General features: G+C 43.1%; 2 protein-coding genes across 6 annotated transcripts in view; one reads left to right on the forward strand and one right to left on the reverse strand.

Moving 5' to 3' along the window:
- Window positions 1-10,828, reverse strand: part of zbtb10 (zinc finger and BTB domain containing 10) — an 11,580-nt gene extending 752 nt beyond the window's left edge. Inside the window, exons 1-4 of the mRNA XM_035529449.2 lie at window positions 9,903-10,828; window positions 5,211-6,132; window positions 1,194-1,369; window positions 1-1,063 (exon numbers count right to left, since the gene is read on the reverse strand). The exon at window positions 1-1,063 is cut by the window's left edge and continues 752 nt beyond it. Of these exons, the coding sequence (XP_035385342.1) occupies window positions 758-1,063; window positions 1,194-1,369; window positions 5,211-6,132; window positions 9,903-10,613 (2,115 nt within the window). The 5' untranslated portion in view covers window positions 10,614-10,828 and the 3' untranslated portion in view covers window positions 1-757. The remainder of the gene's footprint in view (window positions 1,064-1,193; window positions 1,370-5,210; window positions 6,133-9,902) is intronic.
- A 1,354-nt stretch (window positions 10,829-12,182) lies between these two features.
- tpd52 (tumor protein D52) overlaps window positions 12,183-15,000 on the forward strand; it is a 19,137-nt gene continuing 16,319 nt past the window's right edge. For 2 of the 5 annotated variants that reach the window (XM_027006374.3, XM_081702403.1), the window contains exon 1: window positions 12,192-12,329. Coding sequence is in view for 1 of the 5 variants with exons in the window: in XM_027006373.3 (XP_026862174.1) it covers window positions 12,311-12,329 (19 nt within the window). In the remaining 4 variants the exon portion in view is untranslated. Of the gene's footprint in view, window positions 12,330-14,175; window positions 14,316-15,000 lie in introns of all 5 variants that reach the window. The other 3 variants (XM_081702406.1, XM_027006373.3, XM_027006372.3) reach the window with 3 other exon arrangements.

Genomic DNA, 15,000 nt, shown 5'->3' on the forward strand with positions numbered 1-15,000 from the left:
CATTCTGCTTGGCACAATGGCACAGCCCCAGTATAATTTAATCATAAATATGGCTGTGGTCAATTAGAGTCACAAAACAGATTTTTTTTTTTTTCATTCCAAGATTTGTGCAGGGAAAAAGGAAAGGAAATATAGCTCATTAATTTTCATTACAACTAAACATATCTACACAACATGAAAGGGAATAAAATCTTCCTGTAGGCAACAATGCTTTGTCTATGAAGTCAGGATAGCAGTCTAAGCCATAGACGTTCCACCTTGCCAGGAGGCACAGCCTAAAACGGAACTTTTCTCATCACACATGGAACAAAAGCAAATTAGATCATTTTAATAAGACCATATTAACTTTCTTCATAAATTAAATAATTAATATTTTAAGATGATTGGCTTATCGTAACTTAAAACACTGTACACCATCATACCCAAAAAGAAAAAAAAAATACATCACTGATAAACCTGATTTTCATGAATCATTTCATCTCTTTCTCGAACAGGCAGTAGGCCTAGACACTCTCTCTCTCTCTCACACGCGCACACACATGCACACACACACACACACACACACACACACACACACATACACACACACACACAATAATCTTTACATCTTGGAGTCCCTATCTACCAAAGCTTTGTTTTCTTTGACATACACGTTACCGTGCAACCACAAGGTTTGATAGCACTTTGGAGTTGATTGTTTCCCAGCTATTTTTTTATTCTTTGTTATTTTTCTTGTTATTTTAAAGTTGCATTAAACTTAGTCCTCCTCAGGGGTGGCACCTGCGTCACCCTCGCAGTTGGATTGGTCATTCTCATTAGGCTCCTCCCCCTCGCCATCCTCCACCATGTCCTCGTCTCCGTCAGCGGGCTCCTCAAAGTCATCATCACGGGGGAACTCCAGCTCCTGCATGCCCTCCAGTCCCTCCTGCGTGGCCTGGTGCGAATCAGCACAGTCCACGCACACGCCGTAGCGCCGAGAGCCGTGCCGGATGCCCACGCTCGCTGCCAGCATGAAGATCTTCTTGCACACCATGCACTTGTACTTCTTATCCTTCTTGTGCACCTGTAAGAGCCACAGCGAAACACGTTCCAAATCCAAACAGAAGAAAATATCGTAAATGTGAATGAGATCAGTCTGAACCAAATGGCGGAGGGGGGTTTAATGTAAGGCGCATGTCTGTGCTGGGTCTCACCAGGGAATGTCTCTTGACGTGCTCTCGGCGGGTGAAGAGCTTGCCACAGATGTCACAGCTGAAGGAGCGTACGCCTGAGTGGATGATCAGATGCCTCTTTAGTGTTCGTCGGTGCTTGGCAATGTAGTTACAGTGGGGACACTTGAGCTTATTCAGGGCGGTGTCAGACGTTTCTCCTGCGAGAGAGAATGGGGGAGATGGGGGGGGGGTTCAACAGTGGTTTGCTCTTACTACAGCTCCTGCAACCTCAGCAACTGGGAAAGTCATCGGGAGCAGACGGGGCTAGCCTAGTTTTCCTCCGAGCCAGACTTCTCTCCATTTCATTTGTGACTTCGTTTGTTTTTGTTTTGTTTTTTTTAAAAGGTGTTTACCTACAAAGTGTGGGCGAGGGATGCGGGCGGTGGGACCATTTTATTGTAACAGGAGATCATGTTTATGGGCGAGTAGAAAACACACTCCCTCTCAGTGTTACTCTGACAAAACAGAGAGCCAAGCAACCTGGTGAAGTGTGCCGGGTGCTATGGAAACGCCTTGCCACAGGCCATAACTAGATTAGAATAATGCAATTTTACAAATGAGAAGCAAAAGAAATGAAAAAAAAAAACCCACACAAACAGAAGCAGGAAAGGGGAATTGTCTCTGCTACCTTGCCCAAACCTGCAAAGAAAACAGAGTTTACTGGGTGACTGCTTAAGAAGCGCAAAAAACATTGAACAAGAAACACTGAGTCCAGTCCTCCCATTTTTAAGTCCCCAGAAGCAGGTGCTAGAAACCCCTGCTTCAGCTAAGCATGATCCGCCTCTCCTTGCTATAACGTTTCCCCTGCTTGGGAGGAGGGGTCCCCATCATTGTTTGAGCCAAACTGGCCAAAACAAAAGAGTCGTCAAGCAGGTTGCCAAGGGGCTGACGAGAGCCAGATAACCTGGGAATTTAACTGGGACTCCAAGCACCAGCATGTGGGCTGAGGAAGAGTCCACAGCCGCCCACGTCTCTCCTGCTCCGCAGCCTTCACGCCTTCAAGAAATTAAAGTTCAAACTCTCACTTGAGTGCAAGTCATGCACATGCCTGGTATCAGACTTTGCCATTAAAATATTACTGAGAAAAGTTAATCATCAAACTAGATTGTCAAACGATACTGCACTGTTACAGGGTGAGAAATTAAACCACCTACACGTACCACTGAGAGTGTCAAGGAGTGTGTTACAAAGGCTGAGTGAAGCCATTCCAGCTTTCCCAAAACTGCCCTTGCTGGGAATCTTGGAGGAGGTTATATGGGAGTGGGCTGACCAGCCCTGCAACGGGATGAGCACAAAGGCAGAGGATGGTGGGCTGAGAGGCCTCCACCCAGTAATTGCTCCATCTGTACACTAGCCGAAAGCCCTTGAGGACATATGCACTTACTGCTACTGCACGGCTGTCTGCAGTCACTATTCACTACTTCCTAAAAAGCTTCTGAAGGAGTGTAGGTTCTCAGAAGACATATGTGAGTTATAGGCTGTGTAACTTTGTGTGGTGGGCTGTGTAGATATAATCTGTAAATGACAGACAGAAGCTTTAAAAGCGGATCATCTTTAGCAGGGTGGGTTAGGGGCTGGCATGCCAAAGCCGGTAGATCCCCCTGTAATGGCCTGTGCGATGGGCCACTCGGCCTGGGTCAATATTTGAAATGGCAGGGACGGGTGTTCTCCATTTGGGAGGATTAGAGCGGGACGACCCCTGGCAGCTCTGCACCTCAGAGACCTGGACAGGGGGAAGTGTGCATGGGAGGGAGTGTGTGAGCATGTGCTTAGCTGCAAACAGTCAGCAGCGGTTGCAAACTGTTTAACTCCCCAGTCTGGACAAGATTCAAGTATTTATGACAAGGACTCCCATTCTATGCAGTGTGTAGAGAACAGACAGGTTCTCACAGAAAACACTGGCAGACACTGGCAGACTTCTTTCTAGCCTCAGAAGTCAACCAGAGAAAAGCAAGTTGACTGGTGCTTACAAAAAAAAGGGCCATTTATCAATGAAAAAGTTCATATTGTAGAAGAAAGCAGATTGTGTGTCAATACATGCTCTCTCACACACTCTCTCACACACACGTCATGTCTGCCTCATATTAAAGAGCCCTGTGCAACAAGACTAAGCACATTGGAGAGCATTTAGTGGGCCTGAGAGGACCATTTCTCCCTGCTTCATTATCTTGTATTAGAAAAACCCACGTGTGAGAGTGCCTCTTCTCCCCACAGCTATGCCCTGCCTTTTCTTACTCCGCTCTGCTGAACGGGCAGACAGTCTGAGGCCTGGCTGCTCTGTCTGCTGGACACAGTTGCACGGGCAGCTTAATATGGACACAGGCGTGCTGGCCCACTATCTAATTAAAAGAAGTGATGGCCCTGCAGACTATACAGCCCAGCCACAGGCCTGAAGGAACGCAATGTGGAAACAAGACCGTGGCTGGCCGGGTGCCATAAGCAAAGGTCAGGGCATAACTATGTGAGCGTGTGTGTAAGAATGCACTTAAACAACCCAGTGAATGGCATCAAAATGCAGGGTGTCTCACTAATGATGAGCTATGCCAATGACAAAGCAAACAATGCACATTCCAGACATATTTTCTGATGATTTCTGCCAAACTGCACAGATATGAGGAGCCATAGAGGGACTGTTGTCCTATCAGCCAAAAAAAAAAAAAAAGAACCCAAGCAGGCATTTTAGATGGCTTGTATCGATTATGATTTACTGATAACATTGATTATGACCATAAATACTGAAAACCAGACCAAGGTTTAGCCACTAATGTTCTCATTAAGACACCATCACAGATAGAGAAAGTACATACAGACTGTCAACTAAATTGTAATTATATTCATCCTAATTACATACAAAACATTTGGTTTTGAAAAAATACCCCAACAAATAAGTGCACATGAGCAGTACTGCATAAGTGTCATAACCAGCAGTTACTCTAGTTCCTCTCAATCGTTACCAAGAGGCCTAAACTTGAGAGAGCATATCTTTCATTTGTGAAATCTATTAGGCCCTACTTAAAATCTTATAGTTTCAGAGAAGTTTGTGCAACACTGTATCTCACAATGTTGTGTAAGAATGCTGTTCACCCCATGTGACAAGGATCACGGTCTCTGTTTAGGTTGATTCCGAGCAAGTCATTAAGGAAAACCCTAAAAACCCAAGGCTGCCTGAACCATGATGATATCAACAGGAGACTGACGCAAGAAAATGGTGGACACTTACCCAGACCCAACTTGACTCCTAAGCAACACAAGTTCCTTGCCATTTAGCAAGTCAAGAAACTTGCAGTTCCACATTATTATGTCATGTGAACCACGCAAACATCGATGCTAAATATATCAATAAAGTACTGTGTGCTCTTTCTAAGTAACACTGCTAATCAGGGGCACTTTATGTTCATAACAATAAAACACAAAATCAAGAGCACCTTTATCAAATGCAAATGATATTTATCAAGTGCAAACACTGATAATCCAAAATCAATGCAGAGGTGAACAATCTACTCCTGACCAGCAGTAGTTCTGTTCTCCCAGCCAGCTTGACCTCTTATCCAAGGCTACACTCTGTGCTTCACTGGGCTAAGCGTGTACTATCTGTGTCACTAATAAACTTAAAAAAGGCATAGCTGACTACTCTGGTGTGCACATGTGTGAGTGAGAGAGCGAAGACACAAAGACACAAAATAGCAAACTCTGTTCAACATATGGACTCTAAATAGTACCAACTATTTCGCATGGTCACTACTGAGAACAGAGATACTGCCTTATCCAAATCAGTCCCTGATCTCAGCTTCTGTAAGGTCAACCACACCAAGGCTCTAAAGAAAAGGGCATATAAAGGAACACAGGTGTGTAATCTTAATGACCAAAAACCTCCAGCCAAAACAAGCAGCTGCAGAATTCAATCTAGTGTGGCAATATCCAAAATGGCAGCCAGTGTATCCCACGTAAAGCTATATTGTGTCTTCAGAGCGGAGACAGCAGGGAGGTTCTGTGATTTACCTGCATTCTCAGAGAGATAAGAGAAGTCCTCTCTGGAGTAGGAAGCGGAAGGCTGGATGAACATGCCCTCGTCAAAGCCCTCCTCTGGCTCAGGAGGGATGTTGTAGACGAAGCGTCTCGCGATCTGCTTTTTTCGCCTGCCACTGCCAGGCTCGTGCCGCACCTCCCTCTTAGCGGCGGCCCTGGTGCCTGCTGTGGGTTCGTTCCAGACAAAGACTGGTCCCGGGCCTGGTGGCTCTGCCTCCGTGGACTCTGAAGAGTTGTCCCCACCCCAGCCTGAGCTGCCCAGTGCACAACCCTCCCCTGCTGAACCGTCAGCATCTCCAGGCTCCTCCTTCACCTGCCCACTGGCCTTGATTGACAGCTTTGACAGGATGCTGGTGGCCCAGAAGTTGCTGGGCTTCTTATCCATGCCCTGGCCATCACTGGGCACAGTACAGCGTTTGTTGTAGTCCACAACGACTGAGTGTGGTGCCTCCTGCTTGATGCTGATGTTAAGCACGTCTTTGATGAAGGCGCGACATGACTGCACCACCTCTGTCATCTGCAGGTAGCTGGCCACGGACATCACCTCGATGGCATTCTGGCTGGTGAGCAGCAGGTTGCCAGAGTACAGGAAGTCCAGGATGACTGAGAAGCCCTGCACAGCAGCCACGTCCAGGTGAGTGATGGTGGTCTGTTCGTTGCCCTCGTTTTTGGTAAGGCAGTAAAGGGTTTTGAAGTAGCGGCTGCCGGCGACCAGGATGTTCTTGTGCGCCCGGAACACCTGGCCACTCACCACAATGTTGACGTCACACAAGATGCCACTCTTTCGCTGCTTGTTCAGCTCCTGGAGCAGCTGGTAGCAGTACGAGTTCTCGCTGGGCTTACTTTTGTAGTCCTCGACCTCGGTGCTCTCCGTGTCCTCTGACCTCTCAACCTCCTAGAGGCATTACAAAAAACAAAAACAAAACAAAAAAAACACACACACATGAAGTCAAACAGGGTTAGTGCATAGTATAAACTCAAGGTGGAGAGTGCACGGTGACACCATCACAACAGCAGAACTGGTTTAACCAGCTCCCAAACCACAGTATTATGGTAAATGTATATCTGCTGAAACCCCCCACTCAAGCGCAAACTGCAATACAAGACACACCCTATGCAAACCATTTCACTCACTCAGCTAATGCGCTTTAAGATTGAAGACTCATTTGGCCACTACCCTCTCCCTACTACACTAATGAGTAAAAACGTCTTTGCCTCCAAGATGAAAGAGAAGATCAGCCTTGTACCCATCAGAGGGAGTGTATGTCCATGTTGGATTCCTGGATTGTGACGCAAATGTCCTAATCCACAGTGTCATTTATACCTCTCAGATCTAAAATTTCCTCCCTCCTACCACAGCTGTTTTTTTTTTGTTGCTGTTTTTTTGCTAGTCACTCAGATTAAATCCATTTCTCAGGGGCGGAGGCCATCACTGGCTCCTCCTCCACATTGCGACCCTTGTGTGAATGCAGGGGAGTTATTACCATTGCGTGGCTCCAGTGGCAGTCAGCCTGGCCAGAGGACAGTGGGAGAGGACAGCCCCGTTTCCCGACACAATGCCAGCCCTTTCCTCCGAGCTCATTGTTCATGGCTGTTTGTCGTTACATTGCGGCTTTGTGCCGCCTGTGCCGGGCTCCAAAGGGTCACAGGGCACACACCCGTAAGGGTTGCAAAGACTTTCTCCAAATCTGCCCCAATTGACTGGGTTGGCTAGGGGGTGGCCAATTAAGACGATGCTGTAACGCGTTTATGTGAGGGCAGACATGAGAAGGCAGGGCACAAGGGAGACAGATGGGGACAGACTTGAAAGAATAAGGGGGTGTGGAGATGAAGGGATTGATATATGGAAATGACTGTCAGTTTGTGGTGTCATATTGTTCTCCATTGTTGCCTGCTTTGCCTGAAGCAAGTGTTTGCTTCATGGAGAGGTTGACACTGTTGCACCGTGCTGCAGCTGCTGCAAGAGTCAATACACCGCAGAGAGAGGAGCAGACAGGCACGTCCAAAGCACTCCTTCTCCTGCTCTGTCTGCCTCTGCACATCCCTTCTCCAGATGTGCCACGTGTTACCGACTGTGCTGCCGGAGAACAGACGCTCTCAGAGAAGCCACTACTCGAACTGTCCAAAATGAGTCTGCGGTGACAATCACCCTTCCCAGGCAAATATTTCTCAGACAGTGACTGCTGAAAGAGGAAGGGCTAGAAAACACCTGTAGCACAGTTTTAATACACTAGTCAGGAGGAGCAAATTAATACTGAAACTTGTGATGAACTAGGACTGCCCTGTCTGAAAAAAAAGACATTTCTCATAAAGCGAGCCACACAGTGGTTTTGCTTTCTGGTTTCACACCTCAGACTTTCGGTTTGATGTGGAAGAGGAACACAATGCAACCGCTAGGGCTAATACTGCCTCTTGTGCTTGTTGCTGTGTGCCTCACCTCTGGTAGAAACCCACAACAAAAGGTCATCACCAGCTCTGGAAATTCACCATGTCTCAGACTGTAAACAAGCATAAATGCCCCAAGCTCATACACGTTCAGCTGATAACTGCCCTTTGAGCACATATTGGACATGGGGTAAAGCTGTCCCCCAGACTACAGTTTTGTTTTTCTTGTATATACCCTACTCTGGACCAGCCTCCCCCTGAGGGCAGAGCTGGGTCCCCTCACCCAGCCCATCTCACAGATGCATGAACAATGTAGCAGTGTGCTTGACCCAAGGTGTGGGTGGAGAACACCAGGCTCTGGGCCTCCCAACAATGTGGAGAGCTCATCGATGGAGAATTCCACAGAGTTCTTCCCCCCAATACACATAGGCCTACATTTCACAAGGGGCAGACAGTGAATAGGCGGAGCTGCTATCTCCTCCAAAGGCTCTCTAACAAGGGATGGCAACTTTTAGGACAATGAGCAGACTCAGTGAAGCAACCCAGACACCCCCTATTTGGTTAACTGAGTTATAGTCACTGCTCAACTGAATGAGATCTGGACATTGAAGAAAAAACAAACAAACATTGTCTGAGACATAGCTGACCAGGACAACAGACCACAATTACAAAGCTCATTTAAGATTACACCCCTGCTGAAAAAAATACCCTGACAAACATAAAATATCACATATTACTTTAACAGAAAATTATCCCAAACATCCACCTATGCTAAGGTTTGTTTTCTTATAGCAAATAGTTTAACAAGAATGCAGAGCAAAAGTAGCAGGGTCATGGCTGATACTAATCTAAAACATCATCTTAACCCCTCTGTTGCTACGAAGGGGCCAGCAATCCCTCCTACTGCTTTCCTCCCTAATTAGTGAAGGGTAAAAATAGTTAGTATATCTCCATGTCATTCTGATTTGTATGGACAAGTGAATGCATTTGCAATGTGATCCTTGGAGATTTCATTAATAAATGAATCAAAATGAGCATAGTCATATGTTTAATGGGTTTAATTGCATGTATAAACTGACCACATAGGCCCTTAAGAATGCATTCTGAATAACACTCTACTAATGATATAGTCTAAAGATTCACTATAGAGCATTAAGGCTTGTGACAGATCTGAATGTGAGCTCTGAAAAATAATCATACACGCACTATTGATTGTACATCCCTTTCTAGTGGGGTAAAAAAAAACAACAGAACACAAGGTCATATGATACATTTATTACTCATCTAACGATAATATGGTGCATTAAATACAACAAGCATAGCTGTTATGGACAACACCAACCTCTAGCTAGGTTCTACCTATAAATTGTGGAGTAAAAGACATGCCATCTATGCACTGTGAAGATTCATTTAACACAATGCTTCAGATTTAGGTGCCCTAAATAGGAAGATGAGATGTGCCAGAGGTCACTTTTACAGCGAGGCAACAGAAGAGGGGGTTGGGTAGGGGTGCGGCTCCCCAAAGGCTGCTGGGTCAAGCTCTTGCCATTATGACCTCTGTGGTAATCAAGTGAGTTAGTTGCCAAGGCAACAAAGGTTGATAATTACAGTGCAACATTTGCATGGGGTAAACTGAACAAGTACAAAGAAGAAATATGAACGATTACACTCGAAAAGTGCGATAGGGTACACTGTACTTGGAACATCGTGGAAAGAGACTTACAAAACGAAACTTGGTAGGACTCCTGAGATATACAGAAGCTGATCTAAAAAGTTAATAACATTAACTAGTTAGTTAGCTCGCCAGATTACATTTATCATAAATTAGCTAATTTAGCTGTGCAGTTACAGATACAGCTGGCCATCTCCAGCGAATTGTACAGCAATAGAATTTTGTAGACATCCATAAACAGATAAAAACAAATCACTAAACACTGAAAAGCGACAGGTAATTAGCTAGCTAGCTATTCCTGATGTCTCACAAAGTTAGCTCTAAAATGTCATATGTATTTGCCATTTATGATAGCAAGTAATCTAGCCTGCAAGCTAGCAACTACATAGCCAGCTAGCCAACCTAGCTAACCAGTCACCTAGCCAGACTTAACATTTTGTCGCGTAATACGAGTACAACAGCATACAACTTGCGTTAGCTACCATATTTTTTTAGGAAAAAACTCATTCTTACTTAATATGAACAAGTGTATAGTTAGCATACAATACTTTGTTCTGTTGACGAACAAACAGACCACCGCGTCCGTCACTTAGCTAGTTAAAACTTACCTGTTTGGTCGGGTCATTCCTGCCGTGCTCCGAGGACAGGTGATGTCTTTGCAGCAAGGCCCGTTTATAATTTCGGCTGCCTTTGACCAAATCGTCGCTGTTAGTGGCAATATTGTGACACCAAGAGCAAGACATAAGTCCTGTCTCTTCACAAAATTTCAACCACGGAAACTCCTGCAACCAAGAGGCTTGGAAAAACGAGTGTTTTAGAAGCAGCGTCTGGGGTCTCATTTCTACCCAAGCTTTTCTGGCACCCGACTCCTCCTTGTCTCCCCCACTCCCCGCTTCGACTCTATCGTCTTCGGATCCCGTGGCACCGCTGCCTGCGCCGTCTTCGCTGTTCATACCGTTGCCGGTTGTCCAACTATCGCCCTCTCCCCCATCATTCGAAATCGGCCAACGGGTACTGTCAACATCTTTCTCGGATGTCCATTTACCCCCTTCCGGGTCCTCTTCCTCCTCTGCCTCTGGTTCTGTGCTGTCGCTGACGGACCCTCCGCCCTCCACTTTGCCCAACGATGGTCCTTTTGCCCCCAGATCCCTATCCTCCTCTTGATCTGGCCTGTTCCCATTTAAGTGTCGATCTTGCCAAACCTGGGCCTCCCGGCTGTTACCATTACTGCTTCGGACAGCACTGGAACCGGTTACGGCTAATCCACCTCCTCGAAAAGCCAGCGACCTGCGGTTTCGCTCTCCGGACATTTTCTTCATAAATTACAATCTACTTTTCTAAACGATTTTTTAACCGGCTAATCACGCTTCCAAAAAGTCTTCCACGATTTAAAAATTAAATATCCCGCATCAATATATTGTTTTTTTCGCTCTGGCCTCCTGGTGAGACTATGTAGGTTATGCGGAAATAAATAAGGATTTTAAAGGCATAATGAATTTCAGGGTTCGGTCTGCGTCCGCGCAGAGGTCGAATGGCAACGACTTTCCCCACAATGCACCTCGCTCAGAGAAACGGGGGGGTCATGGGGGCTCGCTTAAAGGAAGATGGGGGTGACTTCACAGCACGGGGTCTTTTGTGTTGGCGACTGCGCCCATTTTCCGCAAGCTTTTTATCTTTGAGTTTGCTTGTCTTGAACCAATAAGTCCCTGTCTGCCTTTCATAACCCCCGTTAAGCGGGTTTTGAGGGACTGGCGTTAAGCACACCGCACGATGTCTGTTTTAAGAGACAAAATCAAAGAGCAGGTAAAGGGATAAATGAGTGATGACATGAGTGAATTTATAGTTGCTGATGGAATCGGTGGGTTTTTCATAACACTGTAGAACATAATACAGTTTCAAACGATTAAAATTGTATTATGTAACATATTCCAAAACAGCAAAAATATATCCGAGAAACATGCAAAAAGAATCGGTCAAGTAAAGGCTATAAGTGATTTATAGAAATAGTTATTTCCTGGATACAGTATAATATTCTGGATTAAGTGAATTCAGAGATTTCCTGATTAAATTTGTAATTATGTTTATATTTATAAAACGAATTTAAATATAAATCGAAATAAATTTAAGGAGATGAAGATAAAGTGGATGAGGAAGGTGATTAATTCGTTTGTTTACAATACATAGTAACAGAAGAGGATTCGAACTGTCAGGTAGGTGATTGTTCAGTTTGTTAGCTTGTAGAGCATGTCACCCAGTGGGAGGCGTGCTTTCCTCTTTACATTGTTAGGTCTCTTATACAAACTGTCAGGCCATTGTTTCCTGTTCCAGTGTCGGTACATTAGGGGTTTGGGGGGTACTGTCCACTTGAACTTGTTCATGTAGCTTGTCTAACTGCTCTTGACCATATTTATATTCCAAATTGACATAGTAATTAGAATATTTCATAATTATCAAAGGCAGTGCTAAAATAATTATTTAATTATTTTAGAACTATTGACATTTGTGGGTTGTGAGTATGTAACTGAAACATCAAAGCGGAAGCACCTAGCAATAGGTTCCGAATTGCACGATTGTGTGCATAAAGCCGAGGAATCACAATCAAGAATTGTAATGATATGACCAACAGGAGTTGGACCATTCAAGATATAGAGCCTCCCGTAAACGATCGTGATATGTAGTGGGGTGGGAGTCACAACAGGTCACAAAAGTCTGAATGTGGACGTGCTTTCTGCGAAGAATAATAATGAAAAATAAAACTATTGCTCATCGATTTTTAGAACATTTTAACACACACACATACATAAAGTTAAAACGAGGTCTTGGCAAATACACAGATTTTAACCATGTGCCCATTTCTTTTTTGTTTACATGGTTACGTGCTCTACGTAATGACGATACACACGACCCCACCCAGCTCACAGCAACCCAGCTGCAACGTGCAGGTCAAAACAGCTAGGTAGTGGAGAAACGGTTCAATAAGGAATAAAAGAATATAACCTCTGGTGTTCTCAAAAGGATGGAGGATTCCGATAAAGGTATTTTTGAAGCATTATACCTGCAGTTCATGCTTGGTATTTAGCTAACATAAAACGTATTGCTTGGTTTTCTCTCTCCGAAATTAGCTGGGGTTAGCTAGCTAGGTTCAGGCAATTGTAAGATAGCATAATCGAGTAATTTAGCAATGTGAATATTGCTAAAATATGCGCCGTGTACCCACTCATCAGTATTTCGTTCTGTTTTGGAGAGTTTTCGTTGACAGGACCTTTACCAAATATTGCCAAAACTAAAAACTAGAACTGGCCTGCTAGCTAGCTAACAAGGAAGGTAAGCAAGGAAGTTACAAAACTCCACTGCCTGTTCGACATCTGTTTTATTTGAGGGAACATAAGTAATCTAGCGTTATCTACACTAACTGTCATATTTCTGATTATAAACCAGCCAGCTATCTATTTAAATAGGAAAGTGGAGGATCAAATGTTTAAACAGTTCTAATCTTAAAAATTACAGCACCGTTTTCTATATACAATAAACCGTGTTTTTTTTTCATTAACTACTTTTTTAAATATTAGTTCAAAAATAGTCTCGTTGGCTGCTTTTGTTCCAGCATGAAAACCTCTTTTCGCTCTTATTCTTAGATAAGGGTAGGCCTAATATTGCAGTGAATATTTGGAAATGTGGTTACCAACATTTCAGCTGTTTCACCCCATTTACACTGAGCATCATGAAAAAATTCTAAGAGTGTGATGCTCAATGCTGGTTTATGTATCTTGTCATCATTGCTAAGTATCTCATATTTATCCCTTTTTGCTTGCTGGGGTTTCCAGAGATGGGTTTTCATTTTCTTAAATGTCATGTAGCTCCTGATTCACTAGCCACCAAGATGTCCACCAATGTGTACTTGGTTTGTTTGATATGTTTTTAGTGTTATCAGTGTTGCATCCTGTGACCAACAGTAAGGTGTTTGGTGTAGTGTGTGAGAACATGCTTATTAACAGTGCTTGATTTTGACTAGTAGGTCAAATAGATTGTAGAGAGAATATAAAAATAATTCATTAGTGGGATTTTGAGAGATTACAAGATTAATAACATGTGTAATGTGCTAAACATTGTGGCCCTTGATTTCCTTGTTTTCTCTTTTTCCATGCAAATGAAAACTTTAGAACTCATCTACATTTGTGTGCAGAAGTTCTTTGAAAAGGACTTGTAGTTAAGTCTTGCACATAATTTAAATAAATGTGTTTCATTTAGAATGCTGTATGGACACTTGCTCTTATCAAAGGATCATTATATTAAACATCCTGTTTTTAATTAATATCATTGTCAGTACAAAATGAATGATAAAGACTTCAATTGCCTTTTATGATCTGAGCTAATTTCACAGTGAATATTCATAGTGAAGTTTTCTTGTGCTTATCTACATTCTTGCTTTTTAGCGCAACACTGAGTGATATATCTGTTGAAATTCTAAATAGGATCACACCCCAATATGTGTGTCCAACTGTTTCTCTTAAAATATGTGTAAATTTGCACAAATCTGTTCAGCAGTTATTCGGACAGTGCTGAATCTCCCAAAATGAACTGGATTTGTTGTTTCTTACTGTAAGAAACAAGAGATCCATTAATTTAAATGTGACTATTTTTTTCTTGTTTTTTCCATGGGGTTTGGTGGAGGCACGGTATAAGATCTCAGTCCTGAACCTAGCAGATGCATTATCTAAGGAAGTACTGTACTCATCATTATGGGCAAGATAACTGCGATCTGTGCAGTTTTAAGGCCCAAGTACATATGTCTTTTTATATTAAATGAAAAATGATATGATGGTACCCCAGTCTGTGGTCTTTTGTTATTTACATTTTAGTCATTGGCTGTTATATCTTCAGGCCAAGATATTGGGCCAATATTATATATTTTTTCTGGAGATCTGCATTGACTGATGAACTCACAGGTGATGCTGATATCCCAAACAGCCAGCTGACTGCAGTAGGATTGCTTCTAGCTTTGCATTTACCTGTCAGAAATGGTAAGAAATCTGACTCAGTTTTCTAATATTATTTATGCTACAGTAACATTTTATGTGAGCATGTCTAATAAGATCTAGTGTTTAAATTTTAGTCCACCTCTTTAGCTGCATCTGGCTTACAAATGTATTAGCCCCTTAGCTTTCCTAACTTTAGGTAAAATTATCCTAAAATGTACAGGTAGTTATGTGTAAACAAAGTTTTTATTTTTTTATTTTTTATTTATATATTTTTTTACATTTTATTATTTATTTATTGACTCAGCATATTTATTAACATGCTGGTAAAACAGAATCAGTCCCATTTATTAAAAAGTTAAATATGCTAATTGTTTGTTTTTTATGTATATTCTCATCTTAAGTTTGATTTGTGCACGTAGACATTAAGTGCATGGTGTATAATCTGCCCAGTTGGACTGCTGCACTGTGTTGTGTGCTACCAGCCTTGCTCCTTGTGTGCTCAGCTGTTGCTGCTCAGATACTGCTGCTACTAAACATCACATAGATTAAAATTTTAAATTGCCTTGGTGTTTTGTTATGGTATTGAACTTTTGTATGCTCTTACATTCCATTCAAAAGTTGGAGTTAGAGTTGTCAGTGAATATTTATTTACAGTACTTCTGTAATTCAGCATTTGCAGTTCTGTCTAGTTTGTCACTCATACTTAACAAGTTCACCATACATTTGG

The sequence above is a fragment of the Electrophorus electricus genome, chromosome 2 (assembly GCF_041902795.1).
Source record: "Electrophorus electricus isolate QZ-2024a chromosome 2, ASM4190279v1, whole genome shotgun sequence".
In the NCBI taxonomy this organism is placed as follows: domain Eukaryota; kingdom Metazoa; phylum Chordata; class Actinopteri; order Gymnotiformes; family Gymnotidae; genus Electrophorus; species Electrophorus electricus.